General features: G+C 41.4%; 1 protein-coding gene across 3 annotated transcripts in view; it reads right to left on the bottom strand.

The window, feature by feature from the left end:
* LOC110162624 (gamma-enolase) overlaps window positions 1-14,355 on the bottom strand; it is a 59,879-nt gene that overhangs the window by 17,515 nt on the left and 28,009 nt on the right. For 2 of the 3 annotated variants that reach the window (XM_055156936.1, XM_055156935.1), the window contains 4 exons: window positions 5,455-5,540; window positions 3,844-3,939; window positions 2,867-2,925; window positions 2,688-2,757 (listed from right to left, as the gene is read on the bottom strand). In XM_055156936.1, the coding sequence (XP_055012911.1) occupies window positions 2,688-2,757; window positions 2,867-2,925; window positions 3,844-3,939; window positions 5,455-5,539 (310 nt within the window). In that variant the 5' untranslated portion in view covers window position 5,540. Of the gene's footprint in view, window positions 1-2,687; window positions 2,758-2,866; window positions 2,926-3,843; window positions 3,940-5,454; window positions 5,541-14,355 lie in introns of those variants that run through there. The other variant, XM_055156937.1, reaches the window with a different exon arrangement.

The following is a 14,355-nucleotide window of genomic DNA, read 5'->3' on the forward strand; positions in this document are numbered from 1 at the left end:
CTCATCCCACTGGGAAATTAAACATGGAGGTTTGATGCTCACTTTTTCGGAAAATCCTTCCCAGTGTGGATTATGCAGTGACTGGAAGTCCGAGATTCTTGATGCGTGTATTGGCAAATATTTAAATAATATTAAATATAAAAAATATATTAAATATATTTAAATACACACGGATTTCTATTCTATGCTCATGAATATTTATGAAAGCTTTCTTACTCCATACATAATAGATAATACGTGCCCTTTAAATATGTTAAAGTTGAAGTGTGAATTGAACTAAAGTGCTGCAGAACCCTCGGACTGTGTGCGGTTTGTGCGGCAAAAGTGAAAAAGTTGCATTTCTTATCTAATGATTCACGGAGCTTCTGAAATGTCCACTAAACCATTTAATCCGATAAACGTTTCTTCATTTGGACGGCATCCTTTTTAGATGTCAGACTTAAGGGACGCTCCATTTAGTGTGAGAAAACGGACAAGGAGAAGAGGAGGAGAGGAGAGAGAGAAAGAAAGAAGGACAAAATGATGAGACAGTTGAGAAACGAGAGAGGAAAAAACAAGAGTGAGAAAACGAGAAGAATAAAGGGAGGCAGTAGCTCAATCGGTAGAGCGTTTGTCCACTGTTCTGGAGGTTGGTGGTGTGATTCCAGTTCCCACAGATGAATGCTATCATTGTGTTTTTGGGCAAGACACTTAACCCACCTCACCCCCCAGTGTCTGTGTACACTGATGAATGAAGGATCGACTCTGTTTCCATTTGACTTTATATTAAAAAAAAAAAAAAAAGAAACTGAACCAGGACTAAATCTGGGCTAAACCAGAACTAAACCAAGATTAAACCAGGATTAAACCAGGTCTAAACCAGGTCTAAACCAGGACTAAACCAGGACTAAACCAGGTCTATACCAGGACTAAACCAGGTCTAATCAAAGACTGAACCAGGTCTAAACCAGGTCTAAACCAGGACTAATCCAAGATTAAACTAGGACTAACCCAGGTCTAACCCAGGTCTAAACCAGTTCTAAACCAGGACTAAACCTGGACTAACCCAGGTCTAAACCAGATCTAAACCAGGACTAAATCAGGACTAAACCTGGTCTAAACCAGGTCTAAACCAGGACTAAACCTGGTCTAAACCAGGTCTAAACCAGGACTAAATCAGGACTAAACCTGGTCTAAACCAGGACCAAATCAGGACTAATCTTGGATTTGGACTCTAATTCTGCCCCTGAGAAAACCCTGAGCGTGTGGAGCAGGGTGTCCCTAAAGCGCGATCGGGCATCAGCTGCTCTTCGCCCTGTGGAGCGTGGAGTTCTGTGTCAGTCAGAACCGTATCGCTGGCATTTCACTGCTGCTGATATCGAGGTGATTTTAGGGAATTGGTATGAGGAAAAACGAAACCCACCACTTCAATCCAGGTTAAAAATGCATTGTAATGCGCTTTACTCACATTTGCACAAAGTAAAATATTACCGTATTTTTCGCACTATTAGACACTCTGGATTATAAAATGCATCATTAAATGGTCTATTTTCGAACTTTTTTCACAAATAAACTGCACTGGACTTTAAAGGAAACCCAACTGTGTGATGGGTGAGTGGTTTTGTTTGTTTGTTCGTTCACGGTGACTCTGGGCTTTGTTCAGTTGTGGCGTGTAGGGAGGGTGTGTCTGGGACCAACGGATTGTTGGCATGTTCGCAGTGAGTGCGTATACATGCACGTCAGTATCCCGGTTATTAGACATATCCTGGTTATGTCAGTATTCAGGTTACTGCGTATACATGCGCCCGAGAAACCGGGACACTCATATTCACGTATACTTGATCAAATGGAGTATCCCGGTTTCTTGACATAATCTTACAAAGGCGCAAGCGCAAAAATTTACTTAAATTAATTTAATAAACCAAGAAAAATACAAACCATGAGCTCCTTTAGCATAGTAAGCTCGGGAGGTTTAACCAGCGTGAGGAGCTACATGTGCAGGTTTAGCGCAGCTTTTTATTTTACACTCATTTCACTCATGTATGGTCACTTTATTTATGTTGGTCACTTTATTTATGTTGGTCACTTTATTTATGTCGCTACTGTTGTGGTGAAAAGACTGGAAAGTGTCTTTTGGACACATGTGACTCAACATTATGTTGCAGTAACCGGGATACTGCGTTTACATGCCACATTATCCCGGTTACTATCGGAATAAACCAGCTACAGTAACCCGGTTTCTAATAACCGGGATACTGCCATAACCGGGATACTAAAACCGGGGTACTGCGTTTACATGCACCATGAAGAAACTGGGATACTCATAAAACCCGATCATAACCGGGATACTGATGTTCATGTAAACACACTCAATGACTCAGTTGTTCAGTTGTGTCTAGAAGTGGCACATTGCACTCGCTTTTTTGATTCGTTCCTTCGTTCCGTTCCTCGTCGGCGTGGAGTGATGAGTGTGTCTGTGGGTGTGTTTCGCTGTGCGGTCGCTGTCTGCTCCGTGTGTGTTTGTGTGTTCTGCGGGTGGTGCGGCTTTGTAGTTTACTGAAGTCGAAAGCAACGTACTTAAGTCAAAAGCAACGTACTACAGTGACTTGTTACTTTTCTAATGTGTTACTCCCAACACTGGTTATATGTAAGGGGAAATTTCAAAGGCAAAATGTTCAAAGTAAATGAGCGGCCATCCACAGACTCACATTTGTTCTCTGTCCCGTCCATCTCGATCATCATGTTGTCCAGCTGCTCCTGCTCCACCACACTGATGCCCTGAGGAACACACACGGCAATATATGAACACATACACATAATAATAATAATAAACATAAATAATACTAATACTGTGTGATTGAAGGTTTTAAATGTGTCCTGTACTCACGGAGGCTATAAGAGCTGGTCCTAAAGTGTCATTGATGTGTCCTACTGCCTTCAACACGCCTGGAGAAGAAGAGAGGAGCGGGTCAGAGGAGCAGAGGAGAGAAGAAGGTCAGAAAAGGACAGGAGAGGGTCAGAGGAGAAGAGAAGAAGGTCAGAGGAGAAGAGCAGAGAAGCAGAGCAGAAGGGAAGAGAGTCAGAGGAGCAAAGAAGAAGAGAAGAAGGTCAGAGGAGTAGAGGAGAGGGACAAAAGAGCAGAGGAGAAGAGAAGAAGGTTAGAAGAGCAGAGGACAGGGTCAGAGGAGCAGAAGAGAAGAGAAGAGAAGAAGGTCAGAGGGGCAGAGGAGAAGAGAGGAAGGTCAGAAAAGGACAGGAGAGGGTCAGAGGAGAAGAGAAGAAGGTCAGAGGAGCAAAGGAGAAGAAAAGAAGGTCAGAGGACAGGGTCAGAGGAGCAGAAGAGAAGAGAAGAAGGTCAGAGGAGCAGAGGAAAGGATCAAAGCAGAAAAGAAGAGAGTCAAGAGAAGAGAGTCAGAGGAGCAAAGGACAAGAGAAGAAGGTCAGAGGAGTAGAGGAGAGGAACAAAAGAGAAGAGGAGAAGAGAAGAAGGTCAGAGGAGCAGAGGAGAAGAGAAGAAGGTCAGAAAAGGACAGGAGATGGTCAGAGGAGCAGAGGAGAGAGTCAGAGGAGAAAAGGAAGAATGTCAGAGGAGGAGAGGACAGGGTCAGAAGAGCAGAGGAGAAGAGAAGAAGGTCAGAGGAGAAGAGAGGAAGGTCAGAGGAGAAGAGAGGAAGGTCAGAAAAGGACAGAAGAGGGTCAGAGGCGCAGAGTAGTAGAGAAGAAGGTCAAAAGAGTAGAGCAGAGGAGAGAGTTGGAGAAGTAGAGGAAGGGGTTAGAGGAGAAGAGGGTCAAAAAAGGAGAGAGTCCAACAAGGAGAAGGTCAGAGGAGCAGAAGAGAGGAACAGAGGAGCAGAGGATTGTCACCTTTCCCTTTGTAGCGGCTCTTGTCTCCATCTCTCAGCTCCAGAGCTTCGTAGATTCCCGTCGACGCTCCGCTGGGGACGGCGGCTCGGAACAAACCTGAAGAAAGAAAAAAAAACTTACTTTACAAATCCAACCAAAAAACCAAACGGAACTGAAGCACTTCTGGAACAATCAAATCTAACAGAGACGTCGATAAGTCTGCGAGGAACCTCTGCAGATGTCTCCAAACTTAGATGTTGTGTTCTAGACTCCAAGGTCATTATTGTTGTTTCAGGAGAAAACTGAGAGTGGAAAAAGAGGAGAGAGAGAGTGAATACAAAAACAAGGAGAGAGGAAGAGAAAGGGGCTGGGAGGAAAGGAAAAGACAGATGAGAGTGTGGAAAAATGACAGAGAGAAAGAAAGAAAAGGAAAGGAAGAGGGGAGAGAAAGAAGAGTGAACAAAGGTGAAAGATAAAGACAGAGAAGAGAGATACAAAGAGAGAGAGAGACGAGAAAGTGAAAGAAGAGAGAGGGTGGCAGGGAGGAAAGAAGTGCGGAAAAAGAGAAGAGTGACAGAGGAAAAGAAATGGAAAGCAAAAGAGTGGGGAGAAGGGGGAGAGATAAGAGGAGAGTGGAAAGAAAGGAGAGACAGAGAGAAAAGATGAGAGGGTTGAGAAAAGAGAGAGAGGTGCAGGAAGGAAAAAGAAAGATAAGAGCATGGAAAAAGTGGAGAGTGACTGAGAGAAAAGAAAGAGGTGAGAGAGAAAGGACAGTGGACAAAGGTGAAAGACAAGAGATAAAGACAAAGAAAGAGAGAGGAGAAAGACAGAGTGAAAGAGGAGAGAGAGGGTGGCAGGGAGGAAAGGAGAGATGTCAGATAGGTAGAAGGGTGGAAAAAGAGGAGAGTGACAGATGGAAAGAAAGAGTGGAAGGGAGAGAAAAGGGGAGAATAGAAAGAAAGCAGAGACAGAGAGAGAAAGAAGGACAGAACTTTGAGAGAGTTGAGAAAAGACAGAGTAAGAAACTAGACAAAGAAAGAGAGAGAGATTCAAGGAGAGAGGAAGAGAGAAGGGAAGGAAGGAAAGGAGAGATGAGAGAGAGGTAAGAGTGTAGAAAACGTGGAGAGTGACAGACAGAAAGAAAGAAAGCAAGAAAGGAAAGGAAGAAGGGGAGAGAGAAAGGACATAGGAAAAAGATGAAAGATAAGAGATAAAGACAGAGAAGAGAGATACAAAGAGAGAGAAGAGAAAGAGAGAGAGAGAGTGAAAGAGGAGGAAAAGGAGGAGAGTGACAAGGAGAGGAGGAGATAAAAAGGTGAGAGGAAGAGAAGGAGAGAGATAAAAATAAATAAATAAATAAAGAGGGGGAAAGGAGAGAGTTGGAGGCCATGGAGGAAAGGAGAGAGGACAGAGGGATGAGAGTGACAGAAGAAGGAAAGGAAAGGAAAGGAAAGGGGAGAGTGGAAAGAAAGGAGAGACACAGAGAAATAGAAGGACAGAACAATGAGAGAGTTGAGAAAAGAGAGAGACAGAGTGAGAAAACTAGAAGGAGAAATAGAGAGAGAAAGGAGAGCGGAAAGAGAGTAAAGATGAAGAAAGAGAGGAAGAGAGAAGAAGAGAGGAGAGGTTTACCTTTGTCCGTGCGCAGATCCACCTCCACTGTGGGGTTTCCTCTGGAGTCGAGGATCTCTCGAGCGACCACACTCACGATCGACATCCTGCACACAGAGTACACAAAGTACATGTATAAATACTGCAATAAATACTGCACAGAGAGAGACCACACTCACGATCGACATCCTGCACACAAAGTACATGTATAAATACTGCAATAAATACTGCACAGAGAGAGACCACACTCACGATCGACATCCTGCACACAGAGTACACAAAGTACATGTATAAATACTGCAATAAATACTGCACAGAGAGAGACCACACTCACGATCGACATCCTGCACACAGAGTACACAAAGTACATGTATAAATACTGCAATAAATACTGCACAGAGAGAGACCACACTCACGATCGACATCCTGCACACAAAGTACATGTATAAATACTGCAATAAATACTGCACAGAGAGAGACCACGCTCACGATCGACATCCTACATACACAAAATATATAAGTACACCTATAAATACTGCAGTAATACTGCAGAGAAAGAGAGACCACACTCATGACTGAGATCCTACATATGCAAAGTACACAAAATACACAAGTACATGTATAAATACTGCAATAAAGAGTGCACAGAGAGAGGGAGAGACCACACTCACAATCCACATCCTGCATACACAAAGTACACAAAATACACAAATACATGTACAAATACTGTAATAACTACTGCACAGAGAGAGCACACTCACGATCGACATCCTAAATACACAAAATACAAAAGTACATGTACGAATACTGCAATAAATACTGCACACAGAGAGAGCACACTCATGACCGATATCCTAAATACACAAAGTACACAAAATACACAAGTAAATGTATAAATACTGCAAAAAATACTGCACAGAGAGAGAGAGAGACCACACTCATGACTGAGATCCTACATACGCAAAGTACACAAAATACACAAGTACATGTACAAATACTGCAATAAATACTGCACAGAGAGCGAGCACACTCATGACCGACATCCTAAATACACAAAGTACACAAAATACACGATGTATAAATACTGCAAAAAATACTGCACAGAAAGAGCACACTCATGATCGACATCCTTCACACAAAGTACACAAAATACACAAGTACATGTACAAATACTGCAATAAATACTGCACAGAGAGAGACCACACTCACGATCGACATCCTACATACACAAAATACATAAGTACACCGATAAATACTGCAATAAATACTGCAGAAAGAAAGAAAGACCACACTCACGATCAACATCCTACATACACAAAGCACACAAAATACACAAAGTACATGTATAAATACTGCAATAACTACTGCACAGAGAGAGCACACTCACGATCGACATCCTGCACACAAAGTACACAAAATATGAAAGTGCATGTATAAATACTGCAATAAATACTGCACAGAGAAAGACCACACTCACGACCAACATCCTAAATACACAAAGTACACAAAATACATAAGTACATGTACAAATACTGCAATAAATACTTCACACAGAGAGGGAGACAGAAGGAGAGAGAGACCACACTTACAAACGATATCCTAAATACACAAAATACACAAGTACATGTAAAAATACTGCAATAAATACTGTCACACTCTCTTTAAAAGGTATGTGTTTACTTGAAAACTACCACTAAATGACATCACATTACTCAAACAGTTTAGTGGGATATTGGATCTTTAAAGTGCAGAAGTTCAGCTCCGGTCTCGGTGGTTGTTCAGACTCATACACATCCATAATCCTTCTGTTGGCCATTAAAACCTGCTGACCTCTTTTGCACCTGTCACCTGCTGACCTCTGCGCCTGTCTGCTCCTGCCAAACACCTGCCTCAGCGCTGAGCCCATTTCCCCAAAGTCACATAAACTTCTGCTGGTTCAGACGCATTTAGTTTGAGGAACGGTCAGCGAAAAGAGCAGTGATCAGCAGAGGCCAGGATCCTTTTGAGGATGTACGATTAAAAGCCCTGTACCTGACTTTTTATGTATCTGAATAAAATGTGTCATGCCACAGTATGACATATAATGTAAATGAACGTAGAGAACGGATGTGTATATGTATGTATGCATATGTGCATGTATATATATATATGTGTATATATATATATATATATATATATATATATATGTATATATTATACTCGTGTAAATAGCTAAATGGACACTGAACATCTCTAATGAAATGAAATGAATAAATATTTATATTTTTTTAAAAAAATCTTCTCTCTAATTTATGTAATTAATGTCTCTCTCTCTTTTAATTTTAATCTTTAATTAATGAATTTATTTATTTATTTAGATTTGTTTTGATTGTGATTTTAATGTATTTTTTATTCTGTAAAGCACTTTGAATTGCTTTGTGTACGAATTGTGCTGTACAAATAAACTTGCCTTGCCTTAAACAGCTCAACTTTACATTTATTCAATAGACTTTTTTTCACAACGGCCAGAAGTGTAGTGTGTGAACTGTAGGTTTGTGGAACTTCCGGTTCATTCTTTTCTGTGGCAAAATGTTTGTGTAAATGTGTGTCGTATTTTCCAGCAGCTTCATAATTCTGTCCCATCACCAAATCTTCAACCAACAAACTCCACAAAGGATAAACATTCTAACATGAAGAATTTATCCACAACTATCAAGAGAAGAAAGACAAAAACTTAAAGGAAACAACGACCATGCACTAGTGACACACTGAACAAAACTAATATTACGGTCCTAGAGATGTCTCACATTTGAACGGCACAAATGTATCGACAATGTAAAACTGATTTTTAATTTGAATTGTAGAATCAGTCTGAGTGAACAAGTTCCTTCTGTTTTATTCATGATCATAACATTAGTTTTGTTGAGTGTGTCACTAATGTGCACTGTTGGGCAAGGGACTTTAAAACTGTAATGTGTTATTTATGACTTGTTACTGTCATTTCAGAGAAATGTATTACATTACAATATTACTGCATTTAAATTAAAAGGCATTACATTACTATTGCAGCACTTTTAAGTTTACTCTCACCAAAATAACTGTGAAGATGCTGAACATTTGCACCATATATGGACTGAACCAGGACTGAACCAGGACTAAACCAGAACTAAACCAGAACTCAACCAGGACTAAACCAGGTCTAAACCAGGACTGAACCAAAACTAGGTCTAAACAAGAACTAAACCAGAACTGAACCAGGACTAAACCAGGACTAAACTAGGACTAAACCAGGTCTAAACCAGGACTGAACCAGGATAAAACTAGGTCTAAACCAGGACTGAACGGAGGACTAAACTAGTTCTAAACTAGGTCTAAACCAGGACTGAACGGAGGACTGAACAAGGACTAAACCAGAACTAAACCAGAACTGAACCAGGACTAAACCAGGTCTAAACCAGGACTGAACAGAGGACTAAACCTGGACTAAACTAGTTCTAAACTAGGTCTAAACCAGGTCTAAACTAGGACTAAACCAGAGCTGAACCAGGACTAAACCAGGTCTAAACAAGGACTAAACCAGGACCAAACCAGGACTAATCTTGGACTAGAACTTGGAATCTAGGACGCCCCTGAGAGAACCCCGAGTCTGCGGAACAGGATGTCTGCAAGGTGCGTTGGGCGTCAGCTGCGGTTAGTGCTGTGGAACACGGAGTTCTGCGCTGGTCCAACCTGGTTGTTGGCTGAAGATTTGGTGATGGAGCAAATTTATGAAGTTGCTGGAGAATACGACACACATTTCCACACACATTTCCACACACATTTTGCCACAGAAAACCATTAAACAGAAGTTCCGCAAACCTAAAGCACAGCACTTCCAGCTGTTGTGAAAAATGTCTATTACAGGTGTGAAACATTCCAAACAAAGTAATAACATCTTCACAGAGAAAAGCATCTGATGGACCCTCACAATACAGCTAAAATGACTTGAATTAATAAAGTTTATCATGATTTGAGTCAATTTCACTCGACAAGTAAAATTATCTGCAGTGGAACAAGACTTTATGTACCTCAAATATGAAAACACATCTTGCTACACTTAAAATAAGAAAAACAACAACTCTTTGCACTTGCAGAAACATAATTAAATATACTTTGAGCTAAAAAAAAACCAAAAAAAAAAAACACACTTATTCCATTGGTAGATCAATTTACTCATCAAGTTGAATCTAATCAAAGACAAATGTTCTTAATTTAAGCTATTTTAACTTGCCTACATATTGCTTTCTGCAGTGTGCTTTTCTGCCATCATGTTGCTCAAGGACACAACAACAAATTTTGTCTGTGGGAGCTAAAATTGCATCCCCAGCATGTGGGTCAGTGGATCTAACCTCTCCACCAATTATGTTTTTTTATGGCGAGAGCTGGATTCGAACTGCCAACCTTTGGCTCAGCGGACAGACTCTGTACGAGCTGAGATACTGTCGGCCTGTTGTCGTACAAGCAGCTCTCAAGGTCAAAATAAACGCTCGTTGTAGTGTCTGTATCGGATTATAAAGCAGTTACAGCAACAATTACAGCAAAAATCTGGCACTGGTGTCTGAGAGTTGTGAAAAGCTCTCACAAAGTCCTGCGAGATAAAGACATGCGCATCCAGTAAAATAGGGTGACCATAGGGGAGTCGTCCCTCACTATATCGCGGTTCACCTTTCGCAGTCTCACTGTTTCTCGGATTTTTTTTTTTTTAGTACAATTTTGCATGCTTTTTATTTATTTATTTTTTACAGCGTATGAACACGTATTGTGTATTACAGGCGGGTAGTCATTACACACGGGTGGGTCAGGACTAAACCAGGTCTAAACTAGGACTAATCTTGGACCTGAGAGAGAGAACGCCAAACAGTTTGTCCGCAAAGCGCGATCGAGCAATTGCCGCGTTTACCTCCGTGAGGTGCTGTCCTGTTTCACTTCTGGTTTAGTCCTGGGTTAGTCCTGGTTCAGTTGTGGATTAGTCCTCCTCTACAGTCCTGGAATCAGTCCTGGGTTAGTCCTGGTTAATCTTGGTTCAGTTCGTGGCGTAGGCAGCGCAAAAGTTTGATATAATCTCTGGTTAACGGGCAGGTGCGGTCCTGTCCTGCGCAGGTGTGGTGTTGTACTGGGGGTCTCCAAAAATGGAGCGGTGCAGGACTCTGTGCTGTAGGCTCCATTACGGAATAAATGAATCTTCAGTTAAAGAAGATAAAGAAGGAGGAAAATAACTAAGGACGACAGCAGAAATAAGTTTTAAGAAGGATGTAAAATGTGTTGCACCTGTCCTGTCTGAAAAAAGTGTATAAAGTTTGTGGTGAGGGGTTTTACAGCCTTAAAACAGATAGAATAATTGTAAAATATAAAGTTGACTACTTCGTGGATTTCACCTGTCGTGGGTTATTTTTAGAACATAACCCCCACGATAAACGAGGGACACTGTACTCTCACTTCACAACCTGTGCACATGCACTCACACTTGTCTCGACCGGGAAGGAAAATGGAGAATTTCTTGTACAAGTCATTGTTAAATGTGCATTTGTGCTTCGGTATGTTGCAGACTGACCGACTGTTTGTGCCTCGCTCCTTCTGAGTCACAGACGCTACGAGAGACACTCAGTTTAATGCCCCCAATGAACGGTAATGAAAACCCGGACATCTGCATCACTTTATAAAAAATAAAAAAAACCCGGACGCCCAGGACAGGATGCAAAATACGGACATGTCTGGGGAAAAACGGACGTTTGGTCACCCTAAATAAAAGCTGCGACTGCGTGCTGGGTCCAAAAACAAAAACTGTGCAAAAGAAAAAACAGATCCGCACAGCTTTTAATGCCACCGCACTGTGACGTTTCGGGTCAAGCCCTTCTTCAGACATGTTCTTGAATCGTTCTTTTTCAAAATCTCTTATGAACCAGTGAAGTTCATTTGGTCTTCTAATAATTTATGTTATTAGGTTCTTTTTTCAGACCAAGAGTTTGTTTTTAGATCTGACAGTTTGTTCTGCTCCCTGCATTCTTCCTCAGAGTCACGTGATGTTACTGTGACGTGTCGCTCAGATAAACAGGTTTTGGCACTGTCTTCCTACCGGTGGAGGCAGGACGACAGCGCCATCTGCAGTCCCACTTCCTCAGGACAGTATTTCAGGTGTGTGAGAGTAAAAAAGCCCCTTGTCCCGGTTAATCATTCCGTGGGCACGTTTCAGTATTTCGATTGCCTCTTTAATCCAGCAACGGTGTTTGTTTTCCTCTGTCCCAATGATGTTTGCTCCGTCCCAGTCCAGAATGTGCTTCTCTCTTTTACCGTGTCAGAGATGGTCAGTTTGAGTTGTTCCTGTTCTGGATTATCATCACGTGACTCTGAGGAAGAGCGCAGGGAGAAGTCCAAACTGTCAGGTCTAAAAACAAACCCTTGGTCTGAAAAAAGAACCTAATAACATTCTCTTCTGAACTCATCATGGTGAGTAATTAGGATTTTCAGAATGAAAAAAGGTAAGTGAGAGATAACTTTGGACCACTGCAAACTGTTTCAAAGGAATTTGTTCTGTTTTTCAAATTTTTAAGACAGTAAAAATCAGGTACAAACTAAATAAAATGTACATAGATCATAATTTTAAGTTTCGTTCATAGAAAATCACAAATATGAATCTAATGGAGCATTCTGTTGCGCTCGGGACTTGGGGGGAAAACCGACCTCCACCTCAAGAAAGTCCAATGGAACGGCCAATTAAATCAGGATTCCGACACACAAACTCAGGCTAGTTTGGTTCAGAACAAGTCACTTGGCCATTGAACTTTCTCGGGCATCCATATTTCCAATGACTATTACAATGGAACGCATTTACAATGGATGTCTGGAGAACTGACTCGGATTTATCACTACTGACATTCAATAGATTGTGGCATTAAACCACCTGTAACCAGAAACCTGGACCACTGACGCCTGATGTTTGTGACTAACTAAAGTCCAGGGAAGAGGCCACATAAAAAAGTGGACTAAGTGAGTGTGACTTCACCCACAGCGTTCAGCTCCAGTCAAATGAAGCTCCAGTGCTACAGGAGCGACTCTGGGACCAGGCTTTATATTTGGAAATCCAGCTGCGAGTATCGTAGCAACCACAAGAGCCAATCATGATTGAGGTGGTTAAATGTGCCCGCCCTTCTCCCAGAAAGCAGGAAGGGGGCTTACTTAGCAACGAAACGCACTAACTGTCAATCAAACGCCAGCAGGAGTGACCTCGGGGAAATAAGGCGTCTGATTGGTCGGTTATTTATGTTCAAATCTTGATTTAGGGACAAAACAGTGAAATGAAAAATTCAGGATCACGTGTCGCGGGTTAATACGAACATTTAAGAGCAAAATGACGAGGCTCACAGCAGCAGGAACAGAGAGAGGCGCCACAAGATCCAAAATTTTTCATTTCACTGTTTTGTCCCTAAATCAAGATCTGAGCATAAATAACGGACCAATCAGATGCTTTCATTCCCCAAGGTCACTCCCGCTGGCGTTAGCAACAGGTTTGATTGGTCTGTTATTTATGTTCAGATCTTGATTTTGGGACAAAACAGTGAAATGAAAAATTCCAGATCATGTGTCGCGGGTTAATACGAACATTTAAGAGCAAAATGACGAGGCTCACAGCAGCAGGAACAGAGAGAGGAGCCACAAGATCAAAATGGAAGTCAACTGGAGCCAGAGTCAGAAGGAGCCGGAAGAGTGTCCTGGAGCACTTCCTGTTTGTAATACAGCAGCTAGTGGGTTAGCTCTGTCCATTTATATACACAGTGTACAGTGTTGGGAAGGTGACTTTTAAAATGTATTCTCCTACAGATTACATATTACATACCCCAAAATGTAGTTTGGCTTAATCCATTAAATTACTTAAAGTGAATAACGTAATCTAAATACTTTGGATTACTTGATTTTCGGTAGAGTAGCAAAGACACAGAAATCTTCACATAAGATATTTTGGCTGCTAAAAGACAATAAAAAGCCCAGACTTTACTCAACCGTATTAAAATATTATTGATAGAAGAGGAGACACAGTCCACACAGAATGGTCCTGTTAAATCCTGTTTTAGACCTGGTTTAGACCTGGTTTTAGACTTGGTTTTAGTCCAGGTTTAGTCCTGTTTTAGACTTGGTTTTAGTCCTGGTTTAGATCTAGTTTAGACCTGGTTTTAGTCCTGGTTTAGACCTGGTTTAGATCTAGTTTAGACCTGGTTTTAATCCTGGTTTAGTCCTGGTTAAGACCTGGTTTAGATCTAGTTTAGACCTGGTTTTAGTCCTGGTTTAGATCTAGTTTAGACCTGGTTTAGACCTGGTTTTAGACCTGGTTTTACTTCTGGTTTAGATCTAGTTTAGACCTGGTTAAGATCTAGTTCAGACCTGGTTTTAGTCCTGGTTTAGTCCTGGTTAAGACCTGGTTTAGTCCTGGTTTAGTGTCCGGCAATGAGTGGAATTACCAAATAAATAAATAAATAAATAAATAAGGGATATAGACCAAAATGTGAAAACAGGAAAATACCGCCGCGTAATCCATTTATTTCAACAAAGTAACTGTAATCCAATTACCACTCACTGAAACAGTAACTGTAACCGAATACAGTTACTCATCATTTGTACTCTGGTTACGTAACTCTGGTACATGTAATCTGTTACTCCCCAACACTGACAGTGTATGGTCCAGGGCAGTGGGCGGGGATAAGGGGGTGAAGGTGGAAACTGTAATTTTCTGAGCGCTCAAGCCTCAAATACAGGAAAAAAAACATGTATACTGTGAGCACGGTCTCCTCTCCACAGACCTGACCTGTAACTTGCCCCCTGTGATGTCACCTACTGCGTGTTTCCATGGAGATAAATACTATTCCGTGCACATACACAGCTACTCCAGAGAATGAAAATATATACAAAAAAATA

Source organism: Boleophthalmus pectinirostris, unplaced genomic scaffold (genome assembly GCF_026225935.1).
Source record: "Boleophthalmus pectinirostris isolate CB_2022bp ecotype Guang Dong unplaced genomic scaffold, ASM2622593v1 HiC_scaffold_21, whole genome shotgun sequence".
NCBI classification, from domain to species: domain Eukaryota; kingdom Metazoa; phylum Chordata; class Actinopteri; order Gobiiformes; family Gobiidae; genus Boleophthalmus; species Boleophthalmus pectinirostris.